The sequence below is a fragment of the Primulina tabacum genome, unplaced genomic scaffold (genome assembly GCF_025594145.1).
Source record: "Primulina tabacum isolate GXHZ01 unplaced genomic scaffold, ASM2559414v2 Contig557, whole genome shotgun sequence".
Classification (NCBI taxonomy): domain Eukaryota; kingdom Viridiplantae; phylum Streptophyta; class Magnoliopsida; order Lamiales; family Gesneriaceae; genus Primulina; species Primulina tabacum.
Genome location: NW_027459785.1, coordinates 1 through 17,882, shown reverse-complemented (window position 1 = coordinate 17,882; position 17,882 = coordinate 1). Strand labels below are relative to the sequence as shown.

General features: G+C 32.3%; 2 protein-coding genes and 1 long non-coding RNA gene across 3 annotated transcripts; 2 read left to right on the top strand and 1 right to left on the bottom strand.

Annotated features, from left to right (window-relative positions):
- Positions 1 to 1,151: 1,151 nt before the first annotated feature.
- On the top strand, positions 1,152 to 6,365 carry LOC142534508 (la-related protein 1C-like). Its single transcript, XM_075641375.1, has 8 exons — positions 1,152 to 1,541; positions 1,804 to 2,254; positions 2,366 to 2,511; positions 2,629 to 2,700; positions 3,371 to 3,442; positions 3,732 to 3,740; positions 5,986 to 6,055; positions 6,340 to 6,365. The coding sequence occupies exons 1-8, from the start codon at positions 1,152 to 1,154 to the stop codon at positions 6,363 to 6,365; spliced, it is 1,236 nt and encodes a 411-aa protein (XP_075497490.1).
- A 1,404-nt stretch (positions 6,366 to 7,769) lies between these two features.
- LOC142534513 (uncharacterized) lies at positions 7,770 to 8,302 on the bottom strand. Its single transcript, XR_012817076.1, has 3 exons — positions 8,241 to 8,302; positions 8,013 to 8,096; positions 7,770 to 7,925 (listed from the first exon to the last, which is right to left on the bottom strand). It is a non-coding gene; the product is annotated as an uncharacterized LOC142534513 (long non-coding RNA).
- Positions 8,303 to 12,635: 4,333 nt separating this feature from the next.
- Positions 12,636 to 16,971, top strand: LOC142534514 (la-related protein 1C-like; the record flags this gene model as incomplete). Its single annotated transcript, XM_075641378.1, has 8 exons — positions 12,636 to 13,025; positions 13,214 to 13,778; positions 13,855 to 14,005; positions 14,100 to 14,190; positions 14,862 to 14,933; positions 15,224 to 15,232; positions 16,709 to 16,802; positions 16,963 to 16,971. Coding segments are annotated over exons 1-8 (1,381 nt in total), but the record flags the coding sequence as incomplete, so codon positions are not given.
- Positions 16,972 to 17,882: the final 911 nt, after the last annotated feature.

The window sequence follows — 17,882 nt, the reverse complement described above, 5'->3', positions numbered from 1 at the left end:
TACGACAAAAATCAACTCTTGAACATGTTGAAATCACCTCTATATTCTAGATAGCAGTGCATAGATGAATCAGACCATAATAATAATTCTTAGGGTTGAACTAGTGACAAATACTTGTAGAGCCAATTTTTTCTAATAATTTTTTGGGCTTGAATCAATTAGTACATAAATTATTTAGAACAATTATTACATGTCAATTGAAAAAAAATCTATTTAGTTTAACGTAGATTTCTATCATGATTTTTATTTAATTAAAAGAATATTTTTGTCAATTGATTTAGAATGATTAAAGCAAATTATAATCTCTATATTATCTAAGAACAGAAGTAACACTCATGTTCTTATTCTCACCATATTTTCAAATTTTGAACATCCAATCCTTATCTATATTTTTGAAAGTATAGTTATGTTATACATTAATTATTATATTTAAAGTATGGTATTAAAGATAAATCGGCTATTTTTTTAGGAAAAAATTAATATGACAATAGTAAATATTTTATTCTTATTTAGATTATTATTTTTTTAGTAATTTTAGAGTAAGTTTTTTGTTTTTATCTAATCTTGTATTTGAGTTTTATTTAATTCTATCAAAATTTTCTAGCAAAAAGTTAATGTGAAACAATTTGAAATACAAAGATAAGATCTTCTTAATGATAATTTGGAGATAAATTATATCATCACCATATGTCAAAATTTTAAAAGTAAAACTTGATATAAATCACCTTATAAATCATTAAAGATTTTTCGATTTTTAAAAACATAGGCTTTGTTTTTATAAAAAAGATATCGGATTTTAAATATCGATTATTTTACTTCTTTGTTTTTTTTTTTCGAGATATAAAATATTATTTGTTCCGATATAAATAAATAAAATTAACCTTTATTTTTTATCTTGATACTAAATACGTATATCCTAATTAAATCCGAGCTGTAATTATATTTGTCGTAGGAAACTAATTCCCCGCTTCATTGCTCTATATATATGCGGGGAGACTAGAACACTGCACTTTTATTTGCTTCCGAACAAGAAAACGGGCGGAGATAGGCGATTTCGATTTCGAGTGGGAATTTTTGGGTTTTCTTTAATCGATTCGATTGTGTTGGTGGGTTTGATGTTCAGTTGCCTGACCTATTTTTTTGTTTCTGCAATGGCTACTGCTTCTGACTCCTCCGCCTCTGTTCAATCTGTAAATTCTGTTATTGATCGCCATTCACGGCTCGCGTCGCCTTGTTCATGTTCGAGTATCTCTGATCAGAAGCACGTTTTGCCTTCTGAAATTTTCCTAAACCAATTAATCGCACCACCTGCTAGTTTCTTGGCCGAGGATGGTCAGGCTGAGGGAAGTGAGAATGTTGGTGTAACCAAGAAGTGTGTTTGGAACAATCCTGCTAATGGTGTTGCTCCGCAGGTTGGTGCTTTGATGGGGACAGCATCTTGGCCTGATTTCTCCAAATCAGCTCGTGCTTCCACGAAGGCTTCTTCGAGTTCGACTGATTCTCTTGAAGAACTCTCTCACGAACCAATCATTCTGTCACAGGTTTTATTTCTGTCATTGTTGTTCTCTATATTTTGGCCCTTTTAATCTACCTGTTCAATTTATCTGATGTTCTTAGTTGCTTGGGTTTATTATATATGCTTCTAGTGCTATTATGAACTCGATGATCAAGTTTTCGTACAAGTTAGACTGCTTTCCTTACGAAATTTTCTTTTTGTGAATAATAGGGGACGTCAGTTGACTCTTGGTCTTCACAGGAAGTAGCAACAAATTCAGCTTCGAACCATGAATTCCTATCCGCCAGTGTTCTCCGGAGCTAGGTGGTGACAGGACAAGTCACAGAAACATAACAGCCAACGGCAGCTTTTCTCAAGCACCAAATTCACACAGTTCTGTGGTTGAAGCGTCTCCTTTTAAGCCAGTGAAGTCCAGCATCTCTTCGGGGGTATCTCCTAGGGACAACACACGTTGGGATGTTGGACAGAGAGGAGGATCTCACAGTGGGCATGAGCCACACCATCCGCGTGGTCCTTTTAGAAGGAACAACAGTGGACCGCAACTTCAAGGGAATGGTTCTTCTAATCATGGCCATGGTAGCAAACGATACCAGGAACGTTGGATTGATGATTGGAGCTATAACCATCAATCTTTTGGCAGCAGAGTAAACCTTGCACCCCAGCAGAGTGTCGCCTCTCGGCCCTTCATACGTGGTCCAGTTTCAAGTGCTCCTTTTATTCCTCCACCTCCCCCTGTGGGTGCGCGGCCCTATGGTCCCCAGTGTTCTACAATGGTGAGGTTTGCTGCTTTGAGATACTTGCTTCTGTAGATTATCTTGCGTGCTAATTATATTTTGTTTCAATTTGCAGATGCTTCATCTTTTACGTATTTTGCTCTTGGACCCCACCCAGGTTCACCCGGGCACATGCCTATGTTTCCATATGCACCAATGTCGTCTCCCATACCTGATCCTCACTTGCCTTCCAAAATTGTGAAACAGATAGATTATTATTTGGTATGTTATTTTTGTTATGCATACTAAATGATTCATCCGCTCATTGCTGTCTATTTGCGCATGGTATCAACGCTTGGATTTTCACATGTATCTTGCAGTGATGATAATTTGGTGAAGGACACATATTTGCGCCAGAAAATGGATGTGGATGGATGGGTTCCCATAAACTTAATAGCAAGCTTTAAGAAAGTAAGTCGGTCAAATTAATGAAAAATTTCCTGCTTATGCTTATTTCTTTATCCATTTTATCTAAACTTAAACTTGCGATTCTTTTTTGATTGTTGGTACATAGAAGAGAAATTTTGAGGCTCTAGATCAGAAAGTTGAAAATATCAAAAGCTTGATTCTTTAATTGGAATTTAGTGAGCAATATAGGTTAAGAATTTTGAAATGTTTCGGTTTTGTTAGATATTCTTGGATGAAATAAAATGACAATTGATATCTAACTGTAATACGCTTGAGTTTATCAGAAGATTTATATTGATATGGAAATGGTAAATTTGTATGACCAAGAATGCACATTAGAATCATGGTACACTCTTTTTAGTTGGTTTCATTAGGTAACAATGATACTATTTTGAGAATGAAGTAGCTTGGACGGGTTAGTTATTCATGTAAGTTGTCTTTGGAGTGGAATTTGGAGATGCCTGATCGGATCAAAATCATCTCTGGCTGAAAATCTTGCCTGCCATGATTTGAAACACCAAAACTGTTAGTGCTGCCATTTAACCTCTTATCATAGTCACAGAGGCAGCTGGATATTTTATGGCTGATCATATCAAACTTTTTAAATGATTTGCCACCTATTACGATGAGACTTAACTATGAATACTAATATTATACATTCTCAATTTTTCAGATTAGGGAGCTGACAGACAATGTCCAACTTATATTGGATGCTTTGCGAGCTTCGAATGTGGTGGAAATACAGGTGAAATGTATCGCATATTTGATCTTCGCAATACCACTTTTCTTATAGTAAATCTTTTACTAGTAGTGTAGTCCAAAATTTTACTGAAAAAACAAGTGAATATGCGATTAACTTATGAGCAAAATCTGTTAATATCCCCTTTTCAGCTTTCTCATGCGACTTGTTCTATAATCTATAGACTTGTTATCCTTTGGGTATTTTGTAGACATTTCATCCCACGACATGCACTTTAGATAGAGTATTGGTGGTTTCTAACTCATCTAGGCGATTTTTTTTCTTACTCTTGCAGGGAGAAAAGGTGAGGAGGAAGGGTAATTGGAGAAAATGGATAATGCCAACCTTCTTGTATTCTACATGATCAAGTCCTCAATTTCTTTAATGAGCAATATAGGTTAAGAAGAAAATCATTGAACGAGGAAACAACTGGTTCTTTAGTGGTTTTTTAAAATACAATTGTGCATTTTACGATGTCCTTTTACCAAGTACTCTAATATTTTGCCAAAAATATTAATTTCCCGTCAAAATGTTTTTCTAAAAAAGAAAAGATATATCATTAATATTGAAATATATGTACTACAATAAATGATAATTTCAATTATTGTTTGTATTGATTATATCAATCATTTAGTTCAAATTTGAATTTAATTCATTTTATATTAATTAAAATATAATTATATTATATATTTTTATTATTTTTTTATTCAAATTGAAAAAACTTTATTGAAAATATAAACTAAATTAAAAATTTTTTACATTGATTATATCAATCAATTTAATTTGTGATATGATTTGTGTTACTATGATATTTAATTTTTATTACAAACTGTATAAATAAATTTTAAACAAAATGATTGCAATTTATATATATATATATATCATCATCCATTCGATGCGTAATTTTCTATATTTCATCACATCCAATAGATGAGTGACACCATCGGTGCTCAGAAAAGTGTGTACGGTAGGTGTGCAGGATATCAAAATTAATTATATGTGTGTGTGTACTGTAATAAATGACCACTTTAATTATTGTTTGCATTGATTATATCAATTCATTTAATTCAATTTTGAATTTATTTAATTTTTGTATTAATTCAAATGTAATTTATGTATTATATGTTTTTTATTTTTTTACTCAAATTGAAACTAATCGAATATAGCCTAAATTGGGGCAATCCATGGTATTTTTCGATTTCTAGATAATTCAATGTTAAGTGTTGTACAATTATTCCAAGGAAATGGGAATCATGCTGGCTGTGGATCAACTTTTGAAAACTAGATAGATATCGAGCACATAATTAAACAAGAATAAAATGTTATAAAATATTTTGAAATATATTTATACAGATGGATTTATTTATATATTTCGAGCATGTTTTAGTTTGATTTTTGAGTATAAGAATAATGGGAGCATGTTTATTGTTTGATATTTCGGAGAATATCACCCAATAAATCATATACTCTTGCTAATATACTCCTCCAAAAATTAGATTTACTAGTATTTATCCATTATATATATAATTTCAAAAATATCATACTCATCTTAAAACCAAAACGTAGTAAACTAATTTTAAGTATGATTCAAATTATTTTCAACGTAACAATTTATATTATAACAAAAAAATATTATTCAAATGCTCGTGTCCACACATTAAACACTATATGGGTTAGATGAAATATTTTCTTTAGTCTTACTTTATAGATTTTCAAAGATATTTTATTGAAAATATCTATAATTTTTGCAGTGGTAATGATGCAATTAGTAAAAATAAATCACATAAAAAACATATTTTATTCATACCACAATTCAATTTTTATAATATATATATATATATATCTATATATCTATAATATATCCAAGCATTTTTCTCTAAGCATAAAGTCTCAACTAAAATAAAGAACCTTATCATGTTATCAGAATATTAAGTATCAACCAAAAACCCAACAGAAAAAATTCATATCCAATATTTCAATATAATATAAGATGTTTCTGAAAAAAAAAAAGAGAGGTAATAAACTCGGGACAATCACGAATCCAACTAAATTAGCAACGACTAGAAATAAGTCGAAGTTAACCAAAATTTTCAGACGGTGGCTATATGAAGAAAAGAAGAATAGAAAAACTTTTAGCAAACCAAATCTAGTAAACCTTCTCTATCTAAAAATCCATTATTAGGGGGACTAAAATGTAGAAAACAAAAAAACTGTGCCGATGTGCCAAGATAGCCGTTGATGACTTCACCGCACAAGCTCGGAAAAGCAGCCTAAAATATAGAGTTTTTGTATGTTCAAAGTCCTCACTTATGTATCGCTAGAAACTATGTTTGTTTTCATCATGTATATGCAGACTAGAAATATTGAGAGATTGAGAACCTGATCCTGTAGGATACAGGATGGTTGTGCTGCCATTTAACCTCTTATCATAGTGACAGAGGCAGCTGGATATTTTATGGCTGATCATATCGAACTGTTTAAATGATTTGCCACCTATTAAGATGAGACTTAGCTATGAATACTAATATTATACATTCTTAATTTTTCAGATTAGGGAGCTGACAGAATGTCCAACTTATACTGGATGCTTTGCGAGCTTCGAATGTGGTGGAAATACAGGTGAATGATTAACATGTTTGATCTTCGTAATACCACTTTTCTAATAGTTAATCTTTTACGTAGTGTAGTCCAAAATTTTACTGAAAAAACAAGTGAATATGCTATTAACTTACGAGCAAAATCTGTTAATGTCCCCTTTTCAGTTTTCTCACGCGCCTTATCTATATATATATACTTGTTATCCTTTGGGTATTTTGTAGACATTTCAGCCCACGACATGCACTTTAGATAGAGTATTGGTGGTCTCTAACTCATCTAGGTGATTTTGTTTCTTACTCTTGCAGGGAGAAAAAGTGAGAAGGAAGGGTAACCGGAGAAAATGGATAATGCCAACCATCATGTATCCTACAGGATCAAGTCCTCGATCTCTCAATATTTCTAGTATGCATATTAATGATGAAAAGACAAACACGTAGTTTCTAGTGATATTATTATCATAGGTGGGGACTTTGAACACACAACAACTCTATTAGGCTGCTTTTCCGAGCTTGTGGTGGTCTCTAACTCATCTAGGCGATTTTTTTTCTTACTCTTGCAGGGAGAAAAGGTGAGGAGGAAGGGTAACTGGAGAAAATGGATAATGCCAACCATCATGTATCCTATAGGATCAAGTCCTCAATCTCTCAATATTCTAGTTTGCATATACATGATGAAAAGAAAACACGTAGTTTCTAGCGATACTATTATCATAGGTGGGGACTTTGAACACACAACAACTCTATTTTAGGCTTTTTTTCGAGCTTGTGGTGGTCTCTAACTCATCTAGACGATTTTTTTCTTACTCTTGCAGGGAGAAAAGGTGAGGAGGAAGGGTAACTGTAGAAAATAGATAATGTTAACCATCTTGTATCCTACATGATCAAGTTCTCAATCTCTCAATATTTCTAGTCTGCATATACATGATGAAAAGACAAACACATAGTTTTTAACGATACATAGGTGGGGACTTTGAACATACAACAACTCTATATTTTAGGCTGCTTTTCCGAGCTTGTGCGGTGAAGTCATCAACGGCTATCTTGAAACATCGGCACATTTTTTTTGTTTTCTACATTTTAGTCCCCCTAATCATGGATTTTTGGATAGAGAATGTTTACTAGATTTGGTTTGCTAAAAGTTTTTCTGTTCTTCCTTTCTTCATTTAGTCACCGTCTGAAGATTTTGGTTAACTTCCACTTATTTCTTATAGTCGTTGGTAATTTAGTTGGATTCGTGATTGTCTCGAGTCTATTACCTCTCTCTCTTTTTTTTCCCCAGAAACATCTTATATTATATTGAAATATTGGATGAATATTTTCTGTTTGGTTTTTGGTTGATACTTAATATTTGATGACAGGATAATGTTTTATTTTAGTTGAGACTTTATGCGTATGAAAAAATGTTTTGATATATATATATATATATATATATATTATAAAAATTGAATTGCAGTATGAAAAAATGTGTTTTTAATGTGATTATTTTTACTAATTGCATCTTTATCACTGCAAAAATTATAGACATTTTCAATAAAATATCTTTGAAAATCTATAAAGTAAGACTAAAGAAAATATTTAATCTAACCGATATACCGTTTAATGTGTTGCCACAAGCATTAAATAATATTTTTTGTTATAAATAAATTGTTACGATGAAATAGTTTGAATCATACTTAAAATTAGTTTACTACGTTTTGATTTTGAGCTGAGTACGATATTTTGAAGTTATATATATAATGGATAAACACTAGTAAATCTAATTTTTGGAGGATAGTATATTAGCAAGAGTATATATCTGGGAACTTTTCAACTGTGTCTACTAACAAACCATTTGCCCCACCGGTGTCAAAAATGTCGGGAACGTCTTCAAATGTTGTTTCTACATGTTCCATCTGATTAACGAAGAAAAATTCTAAAGTCAAAAAAGTAAAAATACTGTCATCCCTATTTCAAAGAAAAGCAATCGAGCAGCATAATACCTGACTTTGCACGGCACTTAGCATAGCTGGACCAATACGCTCGCGGACAAGTCTGCCACTTAGAAGGCTCACTATCACATCAATCTGTACAGTCAGATTATTAGCTCCAAACTCAATCAGATTACTAAACATGCTATAAATCTCGAAGATTGAATGCCAGAATTATCACGTCTGCAATTGAATAGTATTGACTCAAGATTATTAATCCATTCAATAGATAAGACTTACCAAATACAGGAGACACTGTATCCCAGATTCATCGGACTGCCACAAAAAGTGATGATTCAAAGACTTCGATGGAGTAAACAGCACCGGATATGGCACCAACCGAAGCCCCTCTAACAAATCCACTTTCTGTCTCTTGGCCAATAAGCGCTCCAGTCATTGCTCCCAATATGGTACCAACTGCATAGCAGGGACAGCTCCTTCATTAGCATAAAGAATAATTCGAGAGAAAGTACTACTAAAGATCAACATCCCTCTAAAATTCGGTAGTCGCTGCGTGAGACGTTTCTGAAAAAAATAATCATAAGGTGATTGAAAAATCACCTTTAATCAACTCCAAAAACCTATACAGCACAAAATTCACATCCAAAATCCTACACCACACAATCACAAAGAAAATGAAAACTGCATCCTTGGGGTTCTCAGTATGAATGATGGTTTTCTTCACATTCTCTGTCACCCAAGGTCCAAACATAGCCTAAAATTATAATTTCTTTAAATGTTCTAAATCCCCAAATATGCTGAAAACCCCCAATTTGCGGGACATAGCAAAAACCTAAACCCTAAAACAATAAAAACCACGGGAGAACAAATCAATGTTAAGGAAAAAACACATTATAATTATGGGGTGGGTGAAACCACCAAACCCCTTGAATCGTGATAACCCACCTGCATTAGAAGCGTACGATCAAACCAAAATCAAGAAATTGAATCTACAACCACTCAAACCAAATGGTTCCAATATGTGTTTGTACTTAAGAAGTCTACTGCAAACAAAAAATGTTGAAACATATTGGAACCATTTGCAGCAAGGGAGGTGGAAAAGGAGTGTGGATTGGCAGTCCTCACTCACCCAAGGCACCTAAGCATGGCCCTCGTCCCCCTTCTCGTCTAAAATGCACTGAGATGCGCCAAATTGCAGCTGTTCTCTTCCAAGAATCCCCATTTTCTTCAAAATGTTTGGTGCCATCCTTTTTGCCGAAACCTGTCTGCAAATCCTTGGCTTCTAATAGAGCCCTATTCTACGAGGATGAACTGTGCCAAGCGGTTGCGCAAAACAATCTTCGTTGATTTTTGCTGTTTTCTGGTATTATTTTTGTTCCATATATGTGTATAGCTAGAACATTGGCATGATTGCTTTTGGTATAGTTTCTGGAGATTTGGAGTAGGCCCGCCTGGTGAAATTTTTCTAGTCAGTTTAGGTGCTTGTGAATTTTGGGGCCTAAAGATTCTGTTGTCATAGGAAATCCGCCGAATCAATAAGTGGTTGAACTTCTAGAACTTAAATATCATCTTGATCGTTGAATTACTGTTTGAACAGTCTAAAACATCCTGTGGATCACCAACTACTGCACCAACGTCGAACTGGTTCCAGGATACATCAAATCCTGCATCAACGTCCAATCTTAGTGGATTTGGAGAAAGAGGTTTTCAAAAAAAAAACTTCTTCGGAAGTCATCTAACAAAGATATTGCCCAATCGATTCTGAATTCTCCCAACCGATTATAATGTGCTAGTGCATTAGTAGGGACAATAGATCTAACACAGTAGTCGATTTCAACTGGTTAATAAGACAAGACGAATCTTTAAAATATTTATTTCATTTCATGTTTTCTTATTCTATTAGGGTGTGTTTGGTACAAGTGATGAGATAAATAAATGATTAATTATGCTATAGATAATCAAACATTATGTGATACTATTAAGATTGTTTGGTTCAACATTTTGAATATGTGATTAGCTTTTAAATATTGAGTGAGTCTCATGTGAGACCGTCCCACGGATCATAATCCGTGAGACGGGTCAACTCTACCCATATTCACAATAAAAAGTAATACTCTTAGCATAAAAAGTAATACTTTTTCATGGGTAACCCAAATAAGAGATCCGTCTCACAAATACGACCCGTGAGACCGTCTCACACAAGTTTTTGCGTATTAATAAATTTAATATTATACCCTTGTTAAGTTTACTTATTTGTTGTGCTCAAAGCAATACATAATATTAGATAATAATAATAATAATGTTAATAATGACGATATTAATAATCTTGAATTAATATGTGTAAATATCATAAAATTAAATATAATAAAAATAAAAATATTATTGATAAGCATAACCAACATTAAAATTTAGTTTTTAATTTTATTAAAATATATCAAATAAATTATTTTTTTCAAAATAAAAATATATCTTTATATTTTTTAAAGTTTAAATCAAATTAAATAATAATATATATTAAATATCAGGATCGACATCTAACGTACAACATTCTAAAATAAATTTTTTATTCAAGGCAAAAACTTGTGTGAGACGGTCTCATGGGTCGTTTTTTGAGACGGATCTCTATTTGGGTCATCCATGAAAAAGTATTATTTTTATGCTAAGAGTATTACTTTTATTGTGAATATGAGTAGGGTTGACCCGTCTCACAGATTAAGATCCGTGAGACGGTCTCACATAAGACTCACTTTATTCAATAAATAACTTAACACTCTAAGAAATAAGAGGAGAAAAATGTAATTTATTAAGTTTTGATAGTGTATCTCACTTGATTTGTTAGATTAATAATCAAATAGTTATCTAAAAAATTGGATCTTAAATCGGATCAAAATGATTATTAAAACATCTTAAAATTTTAACCAAATATTGGATAAGTGTTTGACTATTAATCTATCATTGTTTAATCCACTCAACCAAACACACCCTTAGAATATACTTTGAACCTTTCCTATTTTAAATTGATTTTCCATAAACAAAGAACATTTTCATTTACCTAAGAATACAGAGAGAGGGATTCATTTCCTTGTACTAAAATTGTGCTATGATAACGGTACGGTTTATATTTTGTTTTAAGAGGCACTTTAGGTTTTGTATTTCATGATTCCGGGACAAATATACAATATTTAATAAAAATATTACCACCGCTAAATTTTTAAATGGATGAGCTTATTGAGGACTTCTGAAAACATGTCTTTGATATTTCTTCTTATATAGAAAATTGAACACTTAAATGAGTTTATAATGACATAAAATGCACTCTTATAAAAAATCGGTTTTGCCATTTTCATAAAATAAGAGCAAATACGAAGTATTTGTTAGTTGATATAAGAGTTCGTTATGTTGTGGCGTTTACATGTGCATGAGATGTGATAGAATAATATTAGATACAATCATCAACAGGAACACAAAAAAATAAGTGATATTTAGAACAAAATGCTACGTGTGTACCATGAATAATCTTATACGACAAAAATCAACTCTTGAACATGTTGAAATCACCTCTATATTCTAGATAGCAGTGCATAGATGAATCAGACCATAATAATAATTCTTAGGGTTGAACTAGTGACAAATACTTGTAGAGCCAATTTTTCTAATAATTTTTTGGGCTTGAATCAATTAGTACATAAATTATTTAGAACAATTATTACATGTCAATTGACAAAAAAAATCTATTTAGTTTAACGTAGATTTCTATCATGATTTTTATTTAATTAAAAGAATATTTTTGTCAATTGATTTAGAATGATTAAAGCAAATTATAATCTCTATATTATCTAAGAACAGAAGTAACACTCATGTTCTTATTCTCACCATATTTTCAAATTTTGAACATCCAATCCTTATCTATATTTTTGAAAGTATAGTTATGTTATACATTAATTATTATTTATTTAAAGTATGGTATTAAAGATAAATCGGCTATTTTTTTAGGAAAAATTAATATGACAATAGTAAATTTTATTCTTATTTAGATTATTTATTTTTTAGTAATTTTAGAGTAAGTTTTTTGTTTTCTTATCTAATCTTGTATTTGAGTTTTATTTAATTCTATCAAAATTTTCTAGCAAAAAGTTAATGTGAAACAATTTGAAATACAAAGATAAGATCTTCTTAATGATAATTTGGAGATAAATTATATCATCACCATATGTCAAAATTTTAAAAGTAAAACTTGATATAAATCACCTTATAAATCATTAAAGATTTTTCGATTTTTAAAAACATAGGCTTTGTTTTATAAATAAAAGATATCGGATTTTAAATATCGATTATTTTACTTCTTGTTTTTTTTTTTTCGAGATATAAAATATTATTTGTTCCGATATAAAATAAATAAAATTAACCTTTATCTTTTTATCTTGATACTAAATACGTATATCCTAATTAAATCCGAGCTGTAATTATATTTGTCGTAGGAAACTAATTCCCCGCTTCATTGCTATATATACGGGGAGACTAGAACACTGCACTTTTATTTGCTTCCGAACAAGAAAACGGGCGGAGATAGGCGATTTCGATTTCGAGTGGGAATTTTTGGGTTTTCTTTAATCGATTCGATTGTGTTGGTGGGTTTGATGTTCAGTTGCCTGACCTATTTTTTTGTTTTCTGCAATGGCTACTGCTTCTGACTCCTCCGCCTCTGTTCAATCTGTAAATTCTGTTATTGATCGCCATTCACGGCTCGCGTCGCCTTGTTCATGTTCGAGTATCTCTGATCAGAAGCACGTTTTGCCTTCTGAAATTTTCCTAAACCAATTAATCGCACCACCTGCTAGTTTCTTGGCCGAGGATGGTCAGGCTGAGGGAAGTGAGAATGTTGGTGTAACCAAGAAGTGTGTTTGGAACAATCCTGCTAATGGTGTTGCTCCGCAGGTTGGTGCTTTGATGGGGACAGCATCTTGGCCTGATTTCTCCAAATCAGCTCGTGCTTCCACGAAGGCTTCTTCGAGTTCGACTGATTCTCTTGAAGAACTCTCTCACGAACCAATCATTCTGTCACAGGTTTATTATTTCTGTCATTGTTGTTCTCTATATTTTGGCCCTTTTAATCTACCTGTTCAATTTATCTGATGTTCTTAGTTGCTTGGGTTTTATTATATATGCTTCTAGTGCTATTATGAACTCGATGATCAAGTTTTCGTACAAGTTAGACTGCTTTCCTTACGAAATTTTCTTTTTGTGAATAATAGGGGACGTCAGTTGACTCTTGGTCTTCACAGGAAGTAGCAACAAATTCAGCTTCGAACCATGAATCTCCTATCCGCCAGTGTTCTCCGGAGCTAGGTGGTGACAGGACAAGTCACAGAAACATAACAGCCAACGGCAGCTTTTCTCAAGCACCAAATTCACACAGTTCTGTGGTTGAAGCGTCTCCTTTTAAGCCAGTGAAGTCCAGCATCTCTTCGGGGGTATCTCCTAGGGACAACACACGTTGGGATGTTGGACAGAGAGGAGGATCTCACAGTGGGCATGAGCCACACCATCCGCGTGGTCCTTTTAGAAGGAACAACAGTGGACCGCAACTTCAAGGGAATGGTTCTTCTAATCATGGCCATGGTAGCAAACGATACCAGGAACGTTGGATTGATGATTGGAGCTATAACCATCAATCTTTTGGCAGCAGAGTAAACCTTGCACCCCAGCAGAGTGTCGCCTCTCGGCCCTTCATACGTGGTCCAGTTTCAAGTGCTCCTTTTATTCCTCCACCTCCCCCTGTGGGTGCGCGGCCCTATGGTCCCCCAGTGTTCTACAATGGTGAGGTTTGCTGCTTTGAGATACTTGCTTCTGTAGATTATCTTGCGTGCTAATTATATTTTGTTTCAATTTGCAGATGCTTCATCTTTTACGTATTTTGCTCTTGGACCCCACCCAGGTTCACCCGGGCACATGCCTATGTTTCCATATGCACCAATGTCGTCTCCCATACCTGATCCTCACTTGCCTTCCAAAATTGTGAAACAGATAGATATTATTTTTGGTATGTTATTTTTGTTATGCATACTAAATGATTCATCCGCTCATTGCTGTCTATTTGCGCATGGTATCAACGCTTGGATTTTCACATGTATCTTGCAGTGATGATAATTTGGTGAAGGACACATATTTGCGCCAGAAAATGGATGTGGATGGATGGGTTCCCATAAACTTAATAGCAAGCTTTAAGAAAGTAAGTCGGTCAAATTAATGAAAAATTTCCTGCTTATGCTTATTTCTTTATCCATTTTATCTAAACTTAAACTTGCGATTCTTTTTTGATTGTTGGTACATAGAAGAGAAATTTTGAGGCTCTAGATCAGAAAGTTGAAAATATCAAAAGCTTGATTCTTTAATTGGAATTTAGTGAGCAATATAGGTTAAGAATTTTGAAATGTTTCGGTTTTGTTAGATTATTCTTGGATGAAATAAAATGACAATTGATATCTAACTGTAATACGCTTGAGTTTATCAGAAGATTTATATTGATATGGAAATGGTAAATTTGTATGACCAAGAATGCACATTAGAATCATGGTACACTCTTTTTAGTTGGTTTCATTAGGTAACAATGATACTATTTTGAGAATGAAGTAGCTTGGACGGGTTAGTTATTCATGTAAGTTGTCTTTGGAGTGGAATTTGGAGATGCCTGATCGGATCAAAATCTCTGGCTGAAAATCTTGCCTGCCATGATTTGAAACACCAAATCGACTGTTAGTGCTGCCATTTAACCTCTTATCATAGTCACAGAGGCAGCTGGATATTTTATGGCTGATCATATCAAACTTTTTAAATGATTTGCCACCTATTACGATGAGACTTAACTATGAATACTAATATTATACATTCTCAATTTTTCAGATTAGGGAGCTGACAGACAATGTCCAACTTATATTGGATGCTTTGCGAGCTTCGAATGTGGTGGAAATACAGGTGAAATGTATCGCATATTTGATCTTCGCAATACCACTTTTCTTATAGTAAATCTTTTACTAGTAGTGTAGTCCAAAATTTTACTGAAAAAACAAGTGAATATGCGATTAACTTATGAGCAAAATCTGTTAATATCCCCTTTTCAGCTTTCTCATGCGACTTGTTCTATATATCTATAGACTTGTTATCCTTTGGGTATTTTGTAGACATTTCATCCCACGACATGCACTTTAGATAGAGTATTGGTGGTTTCTAACTCATCTAGGCGATTTTTTTTCTTACTCTTGCAGGGAGAAAAGGTGAGGAGGAAGGGTAATTGGAGAAAATGGATAATGCCAACCTTCTTGTATTCTACATGATCAAGTCCTCAATTTCTTTAATGAGCAATATAGGTTAAGAAGTAAAATCATTGAACGAGGAAACAACTGGTTCTTTAGTGGTTTTTTTAAAATACAATTGTGCATTTTACGATGTCCTTTTACCAAGTACTAATATTTTGCCAAAAATATTAATTTTCCGTCAAAATGTTATTTCTAAAAAAGAAAAGATATATCATTAATATTGAAATATATGTACTACAATAAATGATAATTTCAATTATTGTTTGTATTGATTATATCAATTCATTTAGTTCAAATTTGAATTTAATTCATTTTTATATTAATTCAAATATAATTTATATATTATATATTTTTATTCAAATTGAAACTAAACTTTATTGAAAATATAAACTAAATTAAAAATTTTTACATTGATTATATCAATCAATTTAATTTGTGATATGATTTGTGTTACTATGATTATTTAATTTTTATTACAAACTGTATAAATAAATTTTAAACACAAATGATATATAATGTATATATATATATATATATATATATATTTTGATATCCTGCACACCTACGTGCACACCTCTGTGAGCACCGATGAGGTGTCACTCATCCATTCGATGTGTAATTTTTCTATATTTCATCACATCCAATAGATGAGTGACACCTCGTCGGTGCTCACAAAAGTGTGTACGGTAGGTGTGCAGGATATCAAAATTAATTATATGTGTGTGTACTGTAATAAATGATCACTTTAATTATTGTTTGCATTGATTATATCAATTCATTTAATTCAATTTTGAATTTATTTAATTTTTGTATTAATTCAAATAATTATGTATTATATGTTTTTTATTTTTTTACTCAAATTGAAACTAATCGAAGATAGCCTAAATTGGGGCAATCCATGGTATTTTTCGATTTCTAGATAATTCAATGTTAAGTGTTGTACAATTATGCCAAGGAAATGGGAATCATGCTGGCTGCGGATCAACTTTTGAAAACTAGATAGATATCGAGCACATAATTAAACAAGAATAAAATGTTATAAAATATTTTGAAATATATTTATACAGATGGATTTATTTATATATTTCGAGCATGTTTTAGTTTGATATTTTTGAGTATAAGAATAATGTGGGAGCATGTTTTAGTTTGATATTTCGGAGAATATATCACCCAAATAAATCATATACTTGCTAATATACTATCCTCCAAAAATTAGATTTACTAGTATTTATCCATTATATACTATCCTCCAAAAATTAGATTAACTTATGAGCAAAATCTGTTAATATCCCCTTTTCAGCTTTCTCATCCGTCTTGTTCTATATATCTATATCCTTTGGGTATTTTGTAGACATTTCATCCCACAACATGCACTTTAGATAGAGCATCGGTGCTTTCTAACTTATCTAGGCGATTTTTTTCTTACTCTTGCAGGGAGGAAAGGTGAGGAGGAAGGGTAACTGGAAAATGGATAATTCCAACCATCATGTTTCCTACGGATCAAGTCCTCATTCTCTCAATATTTCTAGTCTGCATATACATGATGAAAAGACAAACACGTAGTTTCTAGCGATACTATTATCATAGGTGGGGACTTTGAACACACAACAACTCTATATTTTAGGCTGCTTTTCAGAGTTTGTGGTGGTCTCTAACTCATCTAGGCGATTTTTTTCTTACTCTTGCAGGTAGAATAGGTGAGTAGGAAGGGTTACTGGAGAAAATGGATAATGCCAACTATCCTGTATTCTACAGGATCAAGTCCTCAATCTCTCAATATTTCTAATCTGCATATACATGATAAAAAGACTAACACAATTTCTAGCTATATTTTAGCCACCGTCGGAAGATATTGGTTTACTTCCACTTATTTCTTATAGTCGTTGGTAATTTAGTTGGATTCGTGATTGTCCAGAGTCTATTGCCTCTCTTTTTTTTATTTTTTTTCCCCAGAAACATCTTATAATATTGAAATATTGGATATGAATATTTTCTGTTTGGTTTTTATGTGATTTATTTTTACTAATTGCATCTTTATCACTGCGAAAATTATAGATATTTTCAATAAAATATATTTGAAAATCTATAAAGTAAGACTAAAGAAAATATTTCATCTAACCCACATAGCGATTAATGTGTGGCCACGAGCATTAAATAATATATTTTTTGTTATAATATAAATTGTTACGGTGAAAATAGTTTGAATCATACTCAAAATTAGTTTACTACGTACGTTTTGGTTTTGAGCCGAGTATGATTTTTGAAATTATATATATAATGGATCAACACTAGTAAATCTAATTTTTGGAGGATAGTATATTAGCAAGAGTAAATGATTTATTTGGTGATATATACTCCGAAATATCAAACTAAAACAAGCTCCAACATTATTCAAGCTCAATATCAAACTAAAACATGCTCGAAATATATAAAATCCATCTGTACAAATATATTTCAAAATATTTTATAACATTTATTCTGTTTAATTACGTGCTCGATATCTATCTAGTTTTCAAAAGTTGATCCGCAGCCAGCATGATTCCCATTTCCTTGGAATAATTGTACAAACTTAACATGAATTTTCTTGAAATCGAAAAATACCATGAAT